Source organism: Dipteris shenzhenensis, chromosome 24, assembly GCF_047967505.1.
Source record: "Dipteris shenzhenensis isolate YYH24624 ecotype China chromosome 24, Dip_SZ_1.0, whole genome shotgun sequence".
Lineage (NCBI taxonomy): Eukaryota > Viridiplantae > Streptophyta > Polypodiopsida > Gleicheniales > Dipteridaceae > Dipteris > Dipteris shenzhenensis.
In genome coordinates, this window is record NC_141619.1 from 17,294,354 (window position 1) to 17,308,141 (window position 13,788).

The 13,788-nt window shown below is 41.4% G+C and overlaps 1 protein-coding gene across 1 annotated transcript; it reads left to right on the plus strand.

Annotated features, from left to right (window-relative positions):
* The first annotated feature begins 10,091 nt into the window (after nt 1–10,091).
* On the plus strand, nt 10,092–12,825 carry LOC147886297 (RING-H2 finger protein ATL13-like). The gene has a single exon (XM_087395553.1). The coding sequence runs from the start codon at nt 10,722–10,724 to the stop codon at nt 12,204–12,206; it is 1,485 nt and encodes a 494-aa protein (XP_087251679.1). The 5' UTR covers nt 10,092–10,721; the 3' UTR covers nt 12,207–12,825.
* Nucleotides 12,826–13,788: the final 963 nt, after the last annotated feature.

A 13,788-nucleotide genomic window follows, 5' to 3' on the forward strand; every position in this document is an offset into this window, starting at 1 on the left:
ATTGCTGCCATTAGAATACAACGTGCAACTGAAGCAATACCAGAGCTTCCCTTTAAGGAAGAGGAGACTGAGTCTACTATGAAAGCACTGCATACTACAGAAGAAGTAGAGACCCAATGTACACCTACAGCACCACAGCCTCCACTGGAAGCATCAGAAGAGTTGCCACCGCCTCCGCTTGCATTTAAGGAAGAGGATACTGAGTCTACTCCGAAAGCACTACATACTACAAAAGAAGTAGAGACCGAGTGTACATCTACAGTACCACAGCCTCCATTGGAAGCATCCGAAGAGTTGCCAGAGTCTCCACTAGAAGCATCACAAGAGTTGTGATGCATGTATGATGTTGTGTTTGTAGTTTTTGTTGATTATACACCAATTTGTGACTTATTACTTAAGTAGCATAATCATGATATTTATATAATTTCTTTATGCACACAATTTTATGATATGAATGTGTGATGATGTGATTATTTGGAAATAAATCCTTGTGTGATGAGAATTCTGATATGAATATTTGATGATGTAATATTTGTAATATATTTATTTCATGCACACAATTTTATGATATGAATGTGTGATGATGTGATTATTTGAAAATAAATCCTTGTGTGATGAGAATTTTGATATGAATATGTGATGATGTAATATTTGTAATATATTTCTTCATGCACACAATTTTATGATATGAATGTGTGATGATGTGATTATTTGGAAATAAATCCTTGTGTAATGAGAATTTTATTCAGTTGGACAGTCTCCACTCACTTAAAGTAGAGCATTCGCAATGCTTCTCTCACTTTATTCCAACCCTTATCCTTATCATCTCCACTCACTTAAAGTAGAGCATTCAATCTCCACTCGCTTTATTCCAACCCTTATCATAGTGAACACATCGTGCCACTCACTTTATTCCAACCCTTATCCTTATCGTAGTGAACACATCGTGCCTTAGTGCACTTGTATTCTTCCATCCTAGTCTTTCCACAAACACTCTCTTATTTCTTACATCCTAGTCCTTCTGAGTAACTTGTATTCTTCTATCCTAGTCCTTCCGCAAACACTCTCAGAGTCTTCTTTCATCCATCCTGATAACCAAGTATTCTTCTATCCTAGTTCTTCCACAAACACTCTCTTCTTTCATCCATCCTAGTGCTTCTCATTAACTTGTATTCTTCTTGTATTCTTCTATCCTAGTCCTTCCGCAAACACTCTCAGAGTCTTCTTTCATCCATCCTAATAACCAAGTATTCTTCTATCCTAGTTCTTCTGCAGACACTCTCTTCTTTCTTGCATCCTAGTGCTTCTCATTAACTTGTATTCTTCTATCCTAGTCCTTCCGCAAACACTCTCAGAGTCTTCTTTCATCCATCTTGATAACCAAGTAATCTTCTATCCTAGTTCTTCCTCCGCAAACACTCTCTTCTTTCTTGCATCGTAGTCCATCTCCCTTTCTTTATCATCTCCCCACCCATGGATGTCCTTGGCATTGTCGAAGACGTGGAGTTCGGAATTAACAATCTCAAAGAATGGATTGCTGACCAACGAGCACAGAGAGAGGCCAGAATTCGACAAGGTTCTCCTTTGACACACATGGAGAGAGAGGAATTTGCTGCACAAAGGCACGCAGAGAGGGAGGAGACTCTCAAGATAGCAGACAGTGAAAGACTTCTAAGACGTATGATAAAAGCACGACAAGATCTATTAGATTTCTTAAGTAACCTGCGTTATCGCAGCTCTCGTCATGGGCGATTTGATGCAGATGCTGAGAGAACAATAAGAGCCTCTCAGAGAAATTATAAAGAAACAATTTGTGATTGCTTAAACTTCTTCTTCGCATGTAATTATGTTGAGGATACAGCTGTGGAGGCAGTGAAGGATTGGGTTGTTGAGAAGATAAGAGAGACCAATGATGAGATCTTCTAGACTTAGATAAGAGAGACTGTATTAAGGTGTTTTTTGACACCATATGGCTTTGTATTAAGGTGTTTTTTGACACCATATGGCCTTGTACTAAGGTGTTTTTTGACACCATATGGCTTTGAGTAATATGATCTACTTCTTGTACAAATGTGATGTTAAGATGATGTTAAGAGAGACTGTATTAAGGTGTTTTTTGGCACCATATGGCTTTGAGTAATATGATCTACTTCTTTACAAATGTGATGTGCTCTTTTTGAAATGTACTCTAGTTTTCATAACATGTCACGCCATTTTTTCTAATTTGATTTTTTAAAATCTTACTTTTTTGTCTCTTTTAACAATGTGATGTACTCTATTTTTAACATCTCACGTCATTTTTTCTAATGTGATTTTTTTTAATCTTCCTTTTTGACTCAATGTTTTGTTTTATAAGAGCCTCTTTTTTTGAAATGTTTTATCCAGAATTATCTCACAAAATAAATTTGGACAGTGCAAGAGTCCAAAATTAATGAAATAGGTGTTCATTTAAGGTAAAGTGAAAGGACTCAGACATGCCATCCTCCATGTCCAATAGGTGTTCTCGCACGTCCTTGAGAGTCCCTAAGGGGGGTCACTATGTATAAACCCTCTATATCACGTGCGTTCAAGACCTATTTTTAAAATCCCTTATCTGTAAATTTTTCATTAATAAAATGTACCCCTTTTTTATACAAATCTGTAAATTTTTTCCAAAACTATTTTAAATCGCCCCTTATGTATATTTCTTTCTATAAATTTTAGAAATAAAAAATATCCTTATGTTGAACTCACGTGATAGGGTTACATATGATGAGTGTCCCCCCCCCCCGCCCCCCCCCCGAGGAGAATCCACTGTGACGTGATAGTCACATTCTTGACATCTCCTAAATGAGAACCAATACATAAACTTACCCCTATATTATCATTGTTGTTAGAGTCAAGGGGGATCCAATTGCCACCTGTTTTCTTCTAGCGCCTATATTGGAAAGGAAAATATAACATTTGCCAGGAGATGTAGTACTTGAGAAACACATTGTCCTTACATACATGGCATCTCGGGGGGGTCACTCATCATATGTAACCCTATCACATGAGTTCAACAGAAGGATTTTTTTTATTTCTAAAATTTACAGAAATAACTATACATAAGGGACTATTTAAAATAGTTTTGGAAAAAATTTACAGATTTGTATAGAAAAGGGGTACATTTTATTAATGAAATTTTTTACAGATAAGAGACTTTAAATATAGGCCTTGAACGCACGTGATATAGAGGGTTTATACATAGTGACCCCCTCGAGCATGGCATTGAAATAGATCATCCTTTTGTTCACCTGACCTGCTTCCCCAATTCACCCCAAGCGATTTCTCAAGGGCATTCTCATGTAGGCACTTGCATGACCACATGGTTTTGGTTTTGTGCATCTGGATATTCTAAAAACAAGAAGCAAAAATGTGCAGAGGCATAAACCAAGACAACCTTACCCATTTAGAGCTAAATGTAAACTTCATGGCCATGCCCACATCCTTTGCAATCTTTTCCTTGTATGATTGCATTGTTCTTGTGTCCACCATGCTGCAATCCATGTCTTCAAGTTGTGGTGTTGCAATGCATTGAAGATGGCCATAGCCTACTGATGCCGTCCTTGGAGTAATGTACTTGGCATTATACAAATAGATATTTCTTTATTTCAAAGCAGAGGACTTCTCTCCAGCATGCATATGCCTTACTAAATCCTCATGAATGGCAGTAAACTTACCTAAGAAGCACTCGACTGGTTCCCACTCCTCAAAGTATGAAGGAAATACATCTGCTATACACAAGTGCTACTTCAAAATACAATTTCAATTTGACTCATTACACTTCAAAATCTTACACAAAATGCTAACTTACAATGCAATGGTATTGTCAATTGATTGCTTGATGAAGGAAGGTGCATGTCCTTCCCCATGTAGATGTGTTGTACCTGCAGCCCGTCTGTAGAATTCCAGTCCCCTCCTATGAGCCAGTGATCTCCAACGAGCTTGTCCTAGAGGCTCTTTGAATAGTCTGATCTATCTGCAAAGAGTTGGGAGCGTAGCAACTTGCTAAATGAATAGGAAACCCATCAATTAAGGCATTGACTACCACTCTAAGTTGCATTAATTCACTCAAAAAAAATTTTCAATTCGAAAAAATGTGAAAAATCACGATTTTCCTGATTTAAAATGAATCCAACTATTTTTCCTAATTTATTTGAATGAATACATTAGGTAATTTTTTTGGATCATATATTGGGCCATTGAATAGATAATAGAAAACCACACACGTTCCCTTTTTAGAGCTCCTCAATCTGAGCTACTGATCTCAAGTTATGGCCATAGGGATCCCCATGGACATAACATGTGATCTACAACTCGGATCAAGGAGCTGCAAAAGGATAAAGTGTGTAACTTTTTATTATCTATTCAACGAAGTTACTTTACTTTAACAAAATATTTGAGTTTATATTAATATATTTTATATTATAATTGCTATGCTATTTTTTTAGTAATATATTTACTAAGGCATTTACTATAGGCTTATGCAAATGATGCACTACCAAGTTATTGGCATTAATGGTTTATAATTTTATTTCATAGAATTTATTCATTAAAAAACTATTTACATAAGAATCAATTTTAATTCACTCACATAAGAAATAAATTGATTTCACAAAATGCATTCATGTAAACTTTTTTCACACAAGAAATAAACTAGTATTTATTCACATAAGAGAATTAAAATTACAACCGAAAAAATTTTCTTATATATTTTTTCACAAAAGAAAGAACACAAACAATCACATTTCACACAAATAATTTAAACTAATATAAATAAATATACAATTTACAATTTTCACAAGAATTGAAGATCTCAAACAAGAGCTCTTAAGAACACTAAAAAATAAAAACACTAAAATAATTTACTCAAGAGGTTCTTAGAAATTTAACAAACAAAAACACAAAAGCAATTTACATAAGAGATCTTAAGAAATAAAAAACAAGAGATCCTAAGAACTCTAACAAACAAAAGCATAAAAACAACTTACAAAAGAGATCCTAAGAACTCTAATAACAAAAACATAAAAACAATTTACACAAGAGATCTTAAGAACTCAAAAAATAGATCCTAAGAACTCTAACAAGCAAAAACACAAAAAAATATCACAGAAGAGATTCTATGAACTCTAACAAACAAAACCACAAAAACAATTCACACAAGAGATCTTAAGAGCTTTAAGAAAAGCTCCTAAGAACTCACACATACAAAAACAAAAATTCCATCTTATTTTATACCTTAGAGATTGCTTGAGCAATCTAAGAGACCTTCCTTGTTTTCTTTTCCTTCTTTGATCTCTATTGCTCAATTAGAGAACCAAGCACAAGATGAGCAAACTATAAACAATTGTTGGCCTATATAGGAGAAATTATTCGTACTATTAGCTTTATTCGTACGAATAAGCTATTCATATGAATATTGATGGATGACGTGGCGAATTGTGAAAAAAACGTGATGTGGCAGCAAATTTTTGCTCGTTTTCTTTCCCCAAACAAATTATTCGTCCGAATTTTTCAAATCACGAATTCAAATTTTTCTACTTAGCTGCCACTATACACTCAGCTTCATCACAGAACATATCTGTGGCTTTGAAGGATCTATGAACTAAAACGGTTGCTCCTCCTCTACCTTTGTTGGGATAGTTGACAAACACATCAAACTCCAGCTTCTTGCATGGAATCCAAAACTCATCCATGGACCCGTATTTTACTTCTTGAAGCATGACAACTTTCGGTGCCCACCTTCTCATTACTCTTAAACATCCCCTTTGCTTCAACTCACTACAACATCCTCTAACATTCCACGATAGTATTGAGACCCGGCCCACCACATTTCCCTTCTCACGATTCATCTTTCGATGGTTTACGTGCATCGCAAAAAAAGTTAAACCTATTGTCTCTAGCCCTACCTGCGTTCCTAGCCGCATCTTGAGCCTTTTGGTGAAGCTGCGTGTCTCCTGTTGCTGAGCTCCCAGGCTGTTGGCCTCTTGGTGAATGTCAACTAGTTTTTGGTCCTCCAAAAGTCTCTTCCTTTGGTTGGCTTCCAGGACTCATTCTTCTTCATCGTAATCAACCGATTGAGGGGAAGCAAGCACCTTGGTCTCGCAAGCAGAATGGCCCTCTCCATGCTATATCTTGACCAATTCACCATCCTTCTTACCATCACCACTTGCAACATTAGAAACAACAGATGGGACTTTGATTTGCAGGGTGATCTTACCTCTTTTGCCCACCGTTTTCCATCCGTCCGTGGAAGGCACCACCTTAGTAATATCATTGGACGAGACATCACTCGACCGCCACTGAGGGGAAGCTGGAGCTTCTAGGGGTTCTTTTGGGAGGTCAAGAGGATCATCTCCATTGTCCTTTGTTGTTGGGTCTTGGTCATTTCTTTCACCTCTTGCTAGGTCCATGTTCATCGGTCTTTTAGGGCAGGATCGAGCAAACTGACTAGTCTTCCTATAGACGAAACATGCATCTGGGAAGTAGTGGAACTTAACTTGAATCGATAGAGAGAGGCCATCTAGGAAGCGAGGATCCACGCCCTTCTTCTACCAAATGCGGTGTTCAATGAAGCCGAAACTCTACCAAGAAAAGTGGCCATCTTTTTGATGGACTCTCCTAGCCATGCAGGGAGTCCGAGGATTGCTATGTCCCTCGTATCTTCTTGATCCAATATGTTTTATGCCATACCTTTCATGTGGTGGTGCTCTTTTTCTGCTTTTCTTTTGAAAAAAAAATTAAAACTTTTTGCCACAACACAACACATGGCTCGCTTGAATCCTATGTACTTATATGCTATGTGGGAGCAAACCCCTCAAGAAAGGGCAAGCATATATCTCTCTTAGGCTCTGTCAACACGATCCCAGCAATGCAATGCTAGTGGTGTGTTTTCAAGCTCTGCAGCTTTGGAGTGCCACTCGAGCTCAAACTCACACCTCATTTCTAGAGGGTGCAAATTTCAGCACTGGTGCATAGTTTTTATTTTATCCAATAGAAGCATGTCATCTGGGCTCTGATCTTACGCTTCAGAGTTGGAATGTGGTTCGTGCATCTGCCCAGCCAATCAGAAATGGGCACGAAGAACTCTGCAACCAAGACAGAGCTCATTGCACAGCTCATCAATGGCAGCAACTGACGGCTTCAGTGCAAGTACTGCAAACTAATAAATGCTTGAGCAATTTTGTTCACACGAAGAATTCATGTTCAAGCCTCAACATCGCACCAGTTGCGAATTTTTGACCATGTGTGCACTGGCTCTTAGATTTACACTACCACAATCTTTGTATGGTAACCCAAAAGGAACCATAGGACTACTATGGAAGCCTTGAGAAGGTTGGTGTAAGCAAGACTCGAATGTATGATCTGAGCATTTGAAACTAAATGCCCAAACTAGAAGGCCTTTGTGGAGCAATGGAAACTGAATGCCAAAACCAGAAGGCCACAACCTTGGAGGCATACTGAATGAAAGGTGCAAGGTCTTTTGGAGTAATTTGAACTACATGCTAAATGCCATATGGAGGGTACAGGTTCTCAAGGTGTAGACTGTAGAGATGAGATAGAGACTAGACTCCACCTGCTCCCTTATCTTGTCTAGATGATCAGGTGAGTATACGATGCAGCAATGCAGCAAAAGGCCAAGCTCAATCAATGTTCACACAACAACAATTGTGCCTTGTCCCCATGCACCTTCAATGCAGGCCTTTACTTCGTGTGTCGGGTGCGATAAAAGAGGCAACACAATTCATAGTAGAGGGAAAGAGAGAGAGAGAGAGAGAGACCGGAGAGAGAGAGAGAGAGAGAGAGGGAGGGAGAGAAGAGCGAGAGGGAGACTAGGGGGTTGGGCGATCGTAATCGCGATTGTTGAAACTCACGCTATGGCATTTGGTATCGCAAGACCCACTAGGTACCAGCCGAGCTACTGAGGCTGTCTTTAATGCTTGTTCGATCATTTGCATGGATCAGAAGTTACAACTCTGAAGTTTTCAAAGATGAACGATGCACGAAAGGGTTACGGATCACGATTAAGGAGCTCGACTCGCCTAACTGATTGCCATTGCGTTTCACAGAAGAGCTCGCGTGTAGTGTTTCTTTGCCAATAAACAATTCTCTAAAAGATTTTCCAATTTTTCACATAATTAAAGTATTTTTTTTGTAAATGAAAATCTATGATAGAATAAGCTTGTGAAGCGAAGATTTGAATTTTAGGCCCCTACTGCATATTTTGTTCACAAGGTAAAAGCATTGTTACGTATAGTTTGCAATGCCAACATTTTGTTGACAAGGTAAGGTGACAATGTATTGTTTTCTATAGTTTGCATCACCAACTGTTGTGTTTCCTCTGTAGTACTTTCTATTTCTCAACACATAAATAGTACATGCCGTCTCCAGCTCAACTGATTCATCTCCAACTCAGCTTCTCCAATCTATTTATTAACTGCTATGTATATATTTTTGTCACTTGCAATTGCTCTTCGTTTTGACATCTCCCCTACTTGAGCTCTTCCTGTTGAAGAATCTATCTCACTAATAATATTTGTCAGCTTGTAGAATCCATCACTAATTGCCACCAGCTATTTTCTATGTGTCTATGATCGAGAAAGAAACTAATAGTTGTGCTTCATTTAGATTAAAGAATCGAACATAACGGAGTGGCCTTCCTACCATCAATCCTAAAGAACACTGAGCATTTCATGCTACATTCAAAAATATGCTTCCAAACTATTTGTTGTGAGCATCTGTAACGTCTCCGTGTAGCTAAAGTAATCTATAAAGACATAGCACGGCCTACTGCTGCTAGCTTAGAGGGAGTTCCCGTGTTGGCATATCTACCAAAATATGCCAACTCTTCCAAATGCTGGTGATGTTCCCATGATAAGCTTCGTGATGCACACTGCCAATTCATAGCACCGTAATGCTAGGGTGGAGAGCGAAAATTATGCTCTCCACCCTAGCATTACGGTGCCATGGTTCGTTCCAGAGCTCTGATTTGAGGAGACCTCTGACATTTTTTGGATTGTTTGATGTGACATCCTCAATTAGTTGTCATATTTGCTCTGGCATCCGCCTTTCCTCTCGCGGGAACCTTTGCTGTGCTATGCCAAGAGTCTTGCTTGCATGGTAGCATTTTTGCCAGGGCTGCAAACCGTGGGAAAGCGCTCTTATAATGTGCTTCAATCTATTAAGTATCTCACGGCGAATCTATAACTACCACACTTGCGAGTGTCGACAACGTAAGTTATTATGTGGAGTCCCAAGACTCAGGCTGAACCCTGCAACTGAGGGTTCAACTGTAGCAAGCAGCCTACAGCGTCCGTGGTCGTTGCCAGTTGGATTTCGTAAGCGGTTGCCGCTGGCTGCATTTACGGTTGCTGATCAGCAACGCAATCAGAGAGGCACAGCCCGAGGACTGAACGTTCAATGTATGCAATCTGTTCAAATCATCGACTTAATATCCTGTGTCTGTTCAACGTCGAGACACACTGATAAGCATACAATCACTTCTGCAGAGACAGGCCAGTGGTTGATTTCCGTAGATGGCAACTGCTGGCCAGGTTCAAAGCTTGCAGATTAGGAAGAAGCACGCTGTATACCGCTGTTCCAGACTCCAGAGCGGATGCTGAGGAGCTCAAAAGGCATGCAGCATCCAGAATCCAGATGTGTTCTGAATTTTCGAAATTCTCGACCGTCAACGGCAGAGCTGCCAATTGCGTTTCAAGCTTGCTCTTCACGGGATGCTACTCACAACCTTGTGATTGCTGACGCTCTGATTTCATATATCGTCTTGGCGCTCTCGGATTTCATCTAGTTCCAATTTCTTCCAAGTCTTCTTCCTCTCGTCGATACGCAATATCTTACCGCAGCCTCCCAGTCATCATCGTCCTCAGTACGCCACCTTTACCCCTCGCTCTCCTTCAAGCCTCCACGGTACACCGTGCACCTCTCATCCCTCTCGAGCTTTGGGACCTCCCCCCCCTTGGCTCCCCTTCCCATGCTCCATATCAGTCCACCCCTCCGTATCCTTCCTACCTCTGGAACGTCTTTTAGCTCTCTGTCTTTTAGCTCTCTGTCCAGCGGATCTCCTTCCAACTTGAGTCGAAGTCTCCTCCCGAGTCACCACCTCGTTTCTAAAATCTTTCTTGCCCTTCGTCCCGGCCTCGTGCTTCATTAGCTTTCCAGTCGTGACGCCGTCTTTAGAGTTTGCTACCTCGTGCTTCGGCGAGTCTTTCAACTCCTTTCAGCATCCTTCGTATACGTCCTAACCTCCCCGTTTCCCGCTACTGCCCTTCAAAATGAACTGGCGATAGGCCGAGAGATCGCACTCACACGTGGAGCTTTTGAAGAAGCTGTCATGTACAGTTGTTGCCCCGTCGTCTGTCTTGTCAATGTCCAGATGGTTGAATGGTTTCGACCTTAACGCCTTCAACCCTCTGCTTACCTCTCACTCCCCTTCTTTAACAATCGCGGTGCCGCATGGACCTGTAGAGCGTCCTGCCTTGTTGCTCTAGTACTCTGTTGGCGGACATAGTGCTTTACCTCTCCAGCGGAAGGCTAGATCGTGTTCTGATAGTTCTGTGCGGATCTTTATGTCACAACATGATACTTCTCCAATCTCTCCAGATTTACTGTCCATAAGTTTTAGCGACGCTAGCTGTTAAAAGCAAGCGTTCTGCAAGGTTCAGCAACTGTGTACGTTCCAGATGATGTTCCCTCTTCTCTCCGTGCTTTCTCGAACAATTCAGGTTCTTGCAGAATCGGAACTAGATGATTCACCAGTCTCTTTGAGATCCCCAGGATTGGATCATAAGAATTTCAGGAAGTTGGACTCTAGCAGTCCCAACGCACAGGTTAGCCCAAGTATAGTGGTAATCATCATTGTTCTGACTATCATTTTCTTCTTATCGGCCTTTCTCCATCTGCTGATTCGATGGCTCGCAAGGAATCCGCGGAGGAATCCTGGTGCAATAGTTACCCTCACAGGATTGCAAGGGCAACTACAGCAGCTGTTTCATATACAGGATTCAGGAATCGAGCAGGCTTTAATTGACGCCCTGCCAGTTTTCGTTTACAAGACGGTCACAGGGTTGAAGGAAGGCGCGGACTGCGCGATTTGCTTGTGCGAATTCCAGAGTGAGGATCGTTTGCGCCTGTTACCGAGCTGCAGTCATGCCTTCCATACAGAGTGTATTGATACATGGCTTCTTTCGCATTCGACTTGCCCTCTGTGTCGTCGGGGCGTACAGCCAGAATGCTGGGATCCGCCCACGTCCAGACAAGCTGCGTTGTTGTTAGATTCTTGTTCAAGCAGCGTGCAGCTTGGTTGTGATGAAAGGGGCGGAGAGCTCCAAGCTGGAGCGGCACAAAGGGGACAAAGGCTTGAACGTAATGAATGTTCAGAGGTGGGTGCAAGCAGATCATGCCTTGAACATAATGAATTCTCGGAGTCAGGGGCAAGCAGATCACGGAGTGACGAAGGTATTCATGCAATCGACTCACGGCATCACAGCCAGCCGCTGGGGAACAGCAGCATTGTGATTGCGGAAGGATTTGACTCGCGAGAGTTGGGGCGTGGTTCAGTCTATGAAAGTGGAAGAAGGGTAGCGGTTCAGCTTGGTAGATGCAGGATGATAGAACAAGGCGGCGGCAGAGAAAGCGCATCTCGCAGGTCTTACTCCAAAGGTTCATACGAGTACGTGGTTGATCCGTCCAACCTCGAAGTAGTCATAGATACCACTACTACTACTTACAGGCCAAGCACTGTGAGCTCCAGACGGCTAGACGTCCTGAGTTTCCGTCGGGCGAGCCTGTCCACGGACGGTAAAGAGATATGCATGTCTCCTTTAAGCAGCCAGAGCACAACCTCGTGTTGGGCGAGTGCAAGCTTCAGAAGATTTCTATCGGCAGAGGAAAAGGTTGCGCCAGCAGATATCACAGGAGCCGAAGCTTCACTCTCCGATTTGTCGAACACTTGGGTGGCTGTGGAAGTAGAATCGACTGCTACATCGACAAGGGCCGATGCAGGAAGCGAGACCGCATCGTCTCCAGAGACGAATCGAAGAGGGTCAGTCTCCATGCACGGTGAAGAAACGATGGGAGGCAAAGTGGTGCTCATGCCGTGCGATCCATCGAAACGAGCGGTGTCGTTCAGGATGCCGTCTGCTGCGACCAATGCGAGTATTGTCTGAGACGGAGGTGGCGATGGGGTCGGAAGAGGAGGATGCATGGGAGGCTGCGTCGTCACAAGGTGCTCGCGAGCTTGCAGGCCAAAGATTTGTTGCAAGAGAAGATACAGCAAGCTGCAGGTCAGCTTATAGGCATCCTTCATCGAGCGTTGCCATTTTGGACTGGTTAGTTGGATGGCAAAAATGCACTGTTCATCCTGCAATCCATGCCAATCCTGTCGAGCTTCCTTGAGATCTCTCATCACTTTACTCTACGTAAACTTGAAATCTCTTCTCTGTTTCTCATAAGATTGCTACATCGGTTTGATCCCTAAATTTTGAGATCTCTCAATCATATCTACTTTGATCACTATAGCACTCGTTGAATTTTGAATCGTACATCTTCCTGTTGGCTGCGCGTTGTGTTCCTTTCCTCCTGAAGTACGCATTGTGATCAGTAGACCTTCATGATGCATCATCCAAGACATGTAACCAGCGCCCTTTCATCAAAGCTCACACTCTCTAGATTTCTTGAACCAATGAGCTTTCGACGCATCTTCCTAGAATTTTGTCGGACGGGACGTTCCAAGGTGAACTCTTAGCTCAAGGTTGAGAAACCTTCTCCTTGAATCGATGGCCTATAATAACCAGGAGTAAAATCAACGATTGCCGAAATTTCTTAAGCTTCTTCATATCGTTGTTGTACAAACGTTATCCTTCTGTTTCACACAGTTTCAAGGACAGTTAACCATGTTATCGATGGAGTAGATAAAATCAACGATTGCAGAAATTTCTTATGCTTCTTCAAGTTGTTGTACAAACGTTCTGCTTTCGTTTTACACAATACAACCAACGTACACAGCTTCAAAGGGCAGTTCATCATGTATCGGGATGTAAACTCAACGATCACAGAAATTTCTCAAGGTGCTTCAAATTGTAACGTTCTCCTTTCGTTTTACAAGTTCGGATTCAACGTTCTCCTTTCGTTTTACAAGTTCGGATTCAACGTTCTCCTTTCGTAGTTAATAAATGACTTGCAAGGACATTATTCTCGATTCCACTGATCAGTTGTAGTTAATAAACGACTTGCAAGGACATTATGCTCGATTCCACTGATCAGTTGTAGTCTGTAGATGCTATCTAAAGGAGACATTAAATGAGGTTGTATAGCTGTACAGATTCTGTATAGACCAGATGCTAATTACAAATGAGCTCCGTACGATTGCGCCGCGAGATTGTCTCCAAATCGATCGATCGTTCCCAATTTGAACGACTCCTCATTGCTCAAAACTTTTTGGCGTCATAAGAAATGCGCATTGATCTCAATTTTACGCCCCGGTATTAAGAACTGCGTGTTTTCTTCTTCTCGCTTCCTTAAACTTACTCGTAGGAAAAGGTTTTTATGGGAAAAACTAATGCCCAATGTTGCATATCATAGTCTATAGTTTGTTCGAATGCTTCACAAAAGTCTTTTTTCCCACAAATCCATTGACCTCAAGAGAAAAAAATGGGGAAAATATGGTGGGGAACCACATGCTACCTTGGCATTAAATTTCTCACATCCCACAGAACTACCACTTTGTCATTAAGGCCTTTACTTAGGAAG

Coding starts and splice junctions, on each gene's coding strand:
- LOC147886297 (XM_087395553.1), top strand. CDS start 10,722: ATGATGTTCCCTCTTCTCTCCGTGCTTTCTCGAACAATTCAGGTTCTT.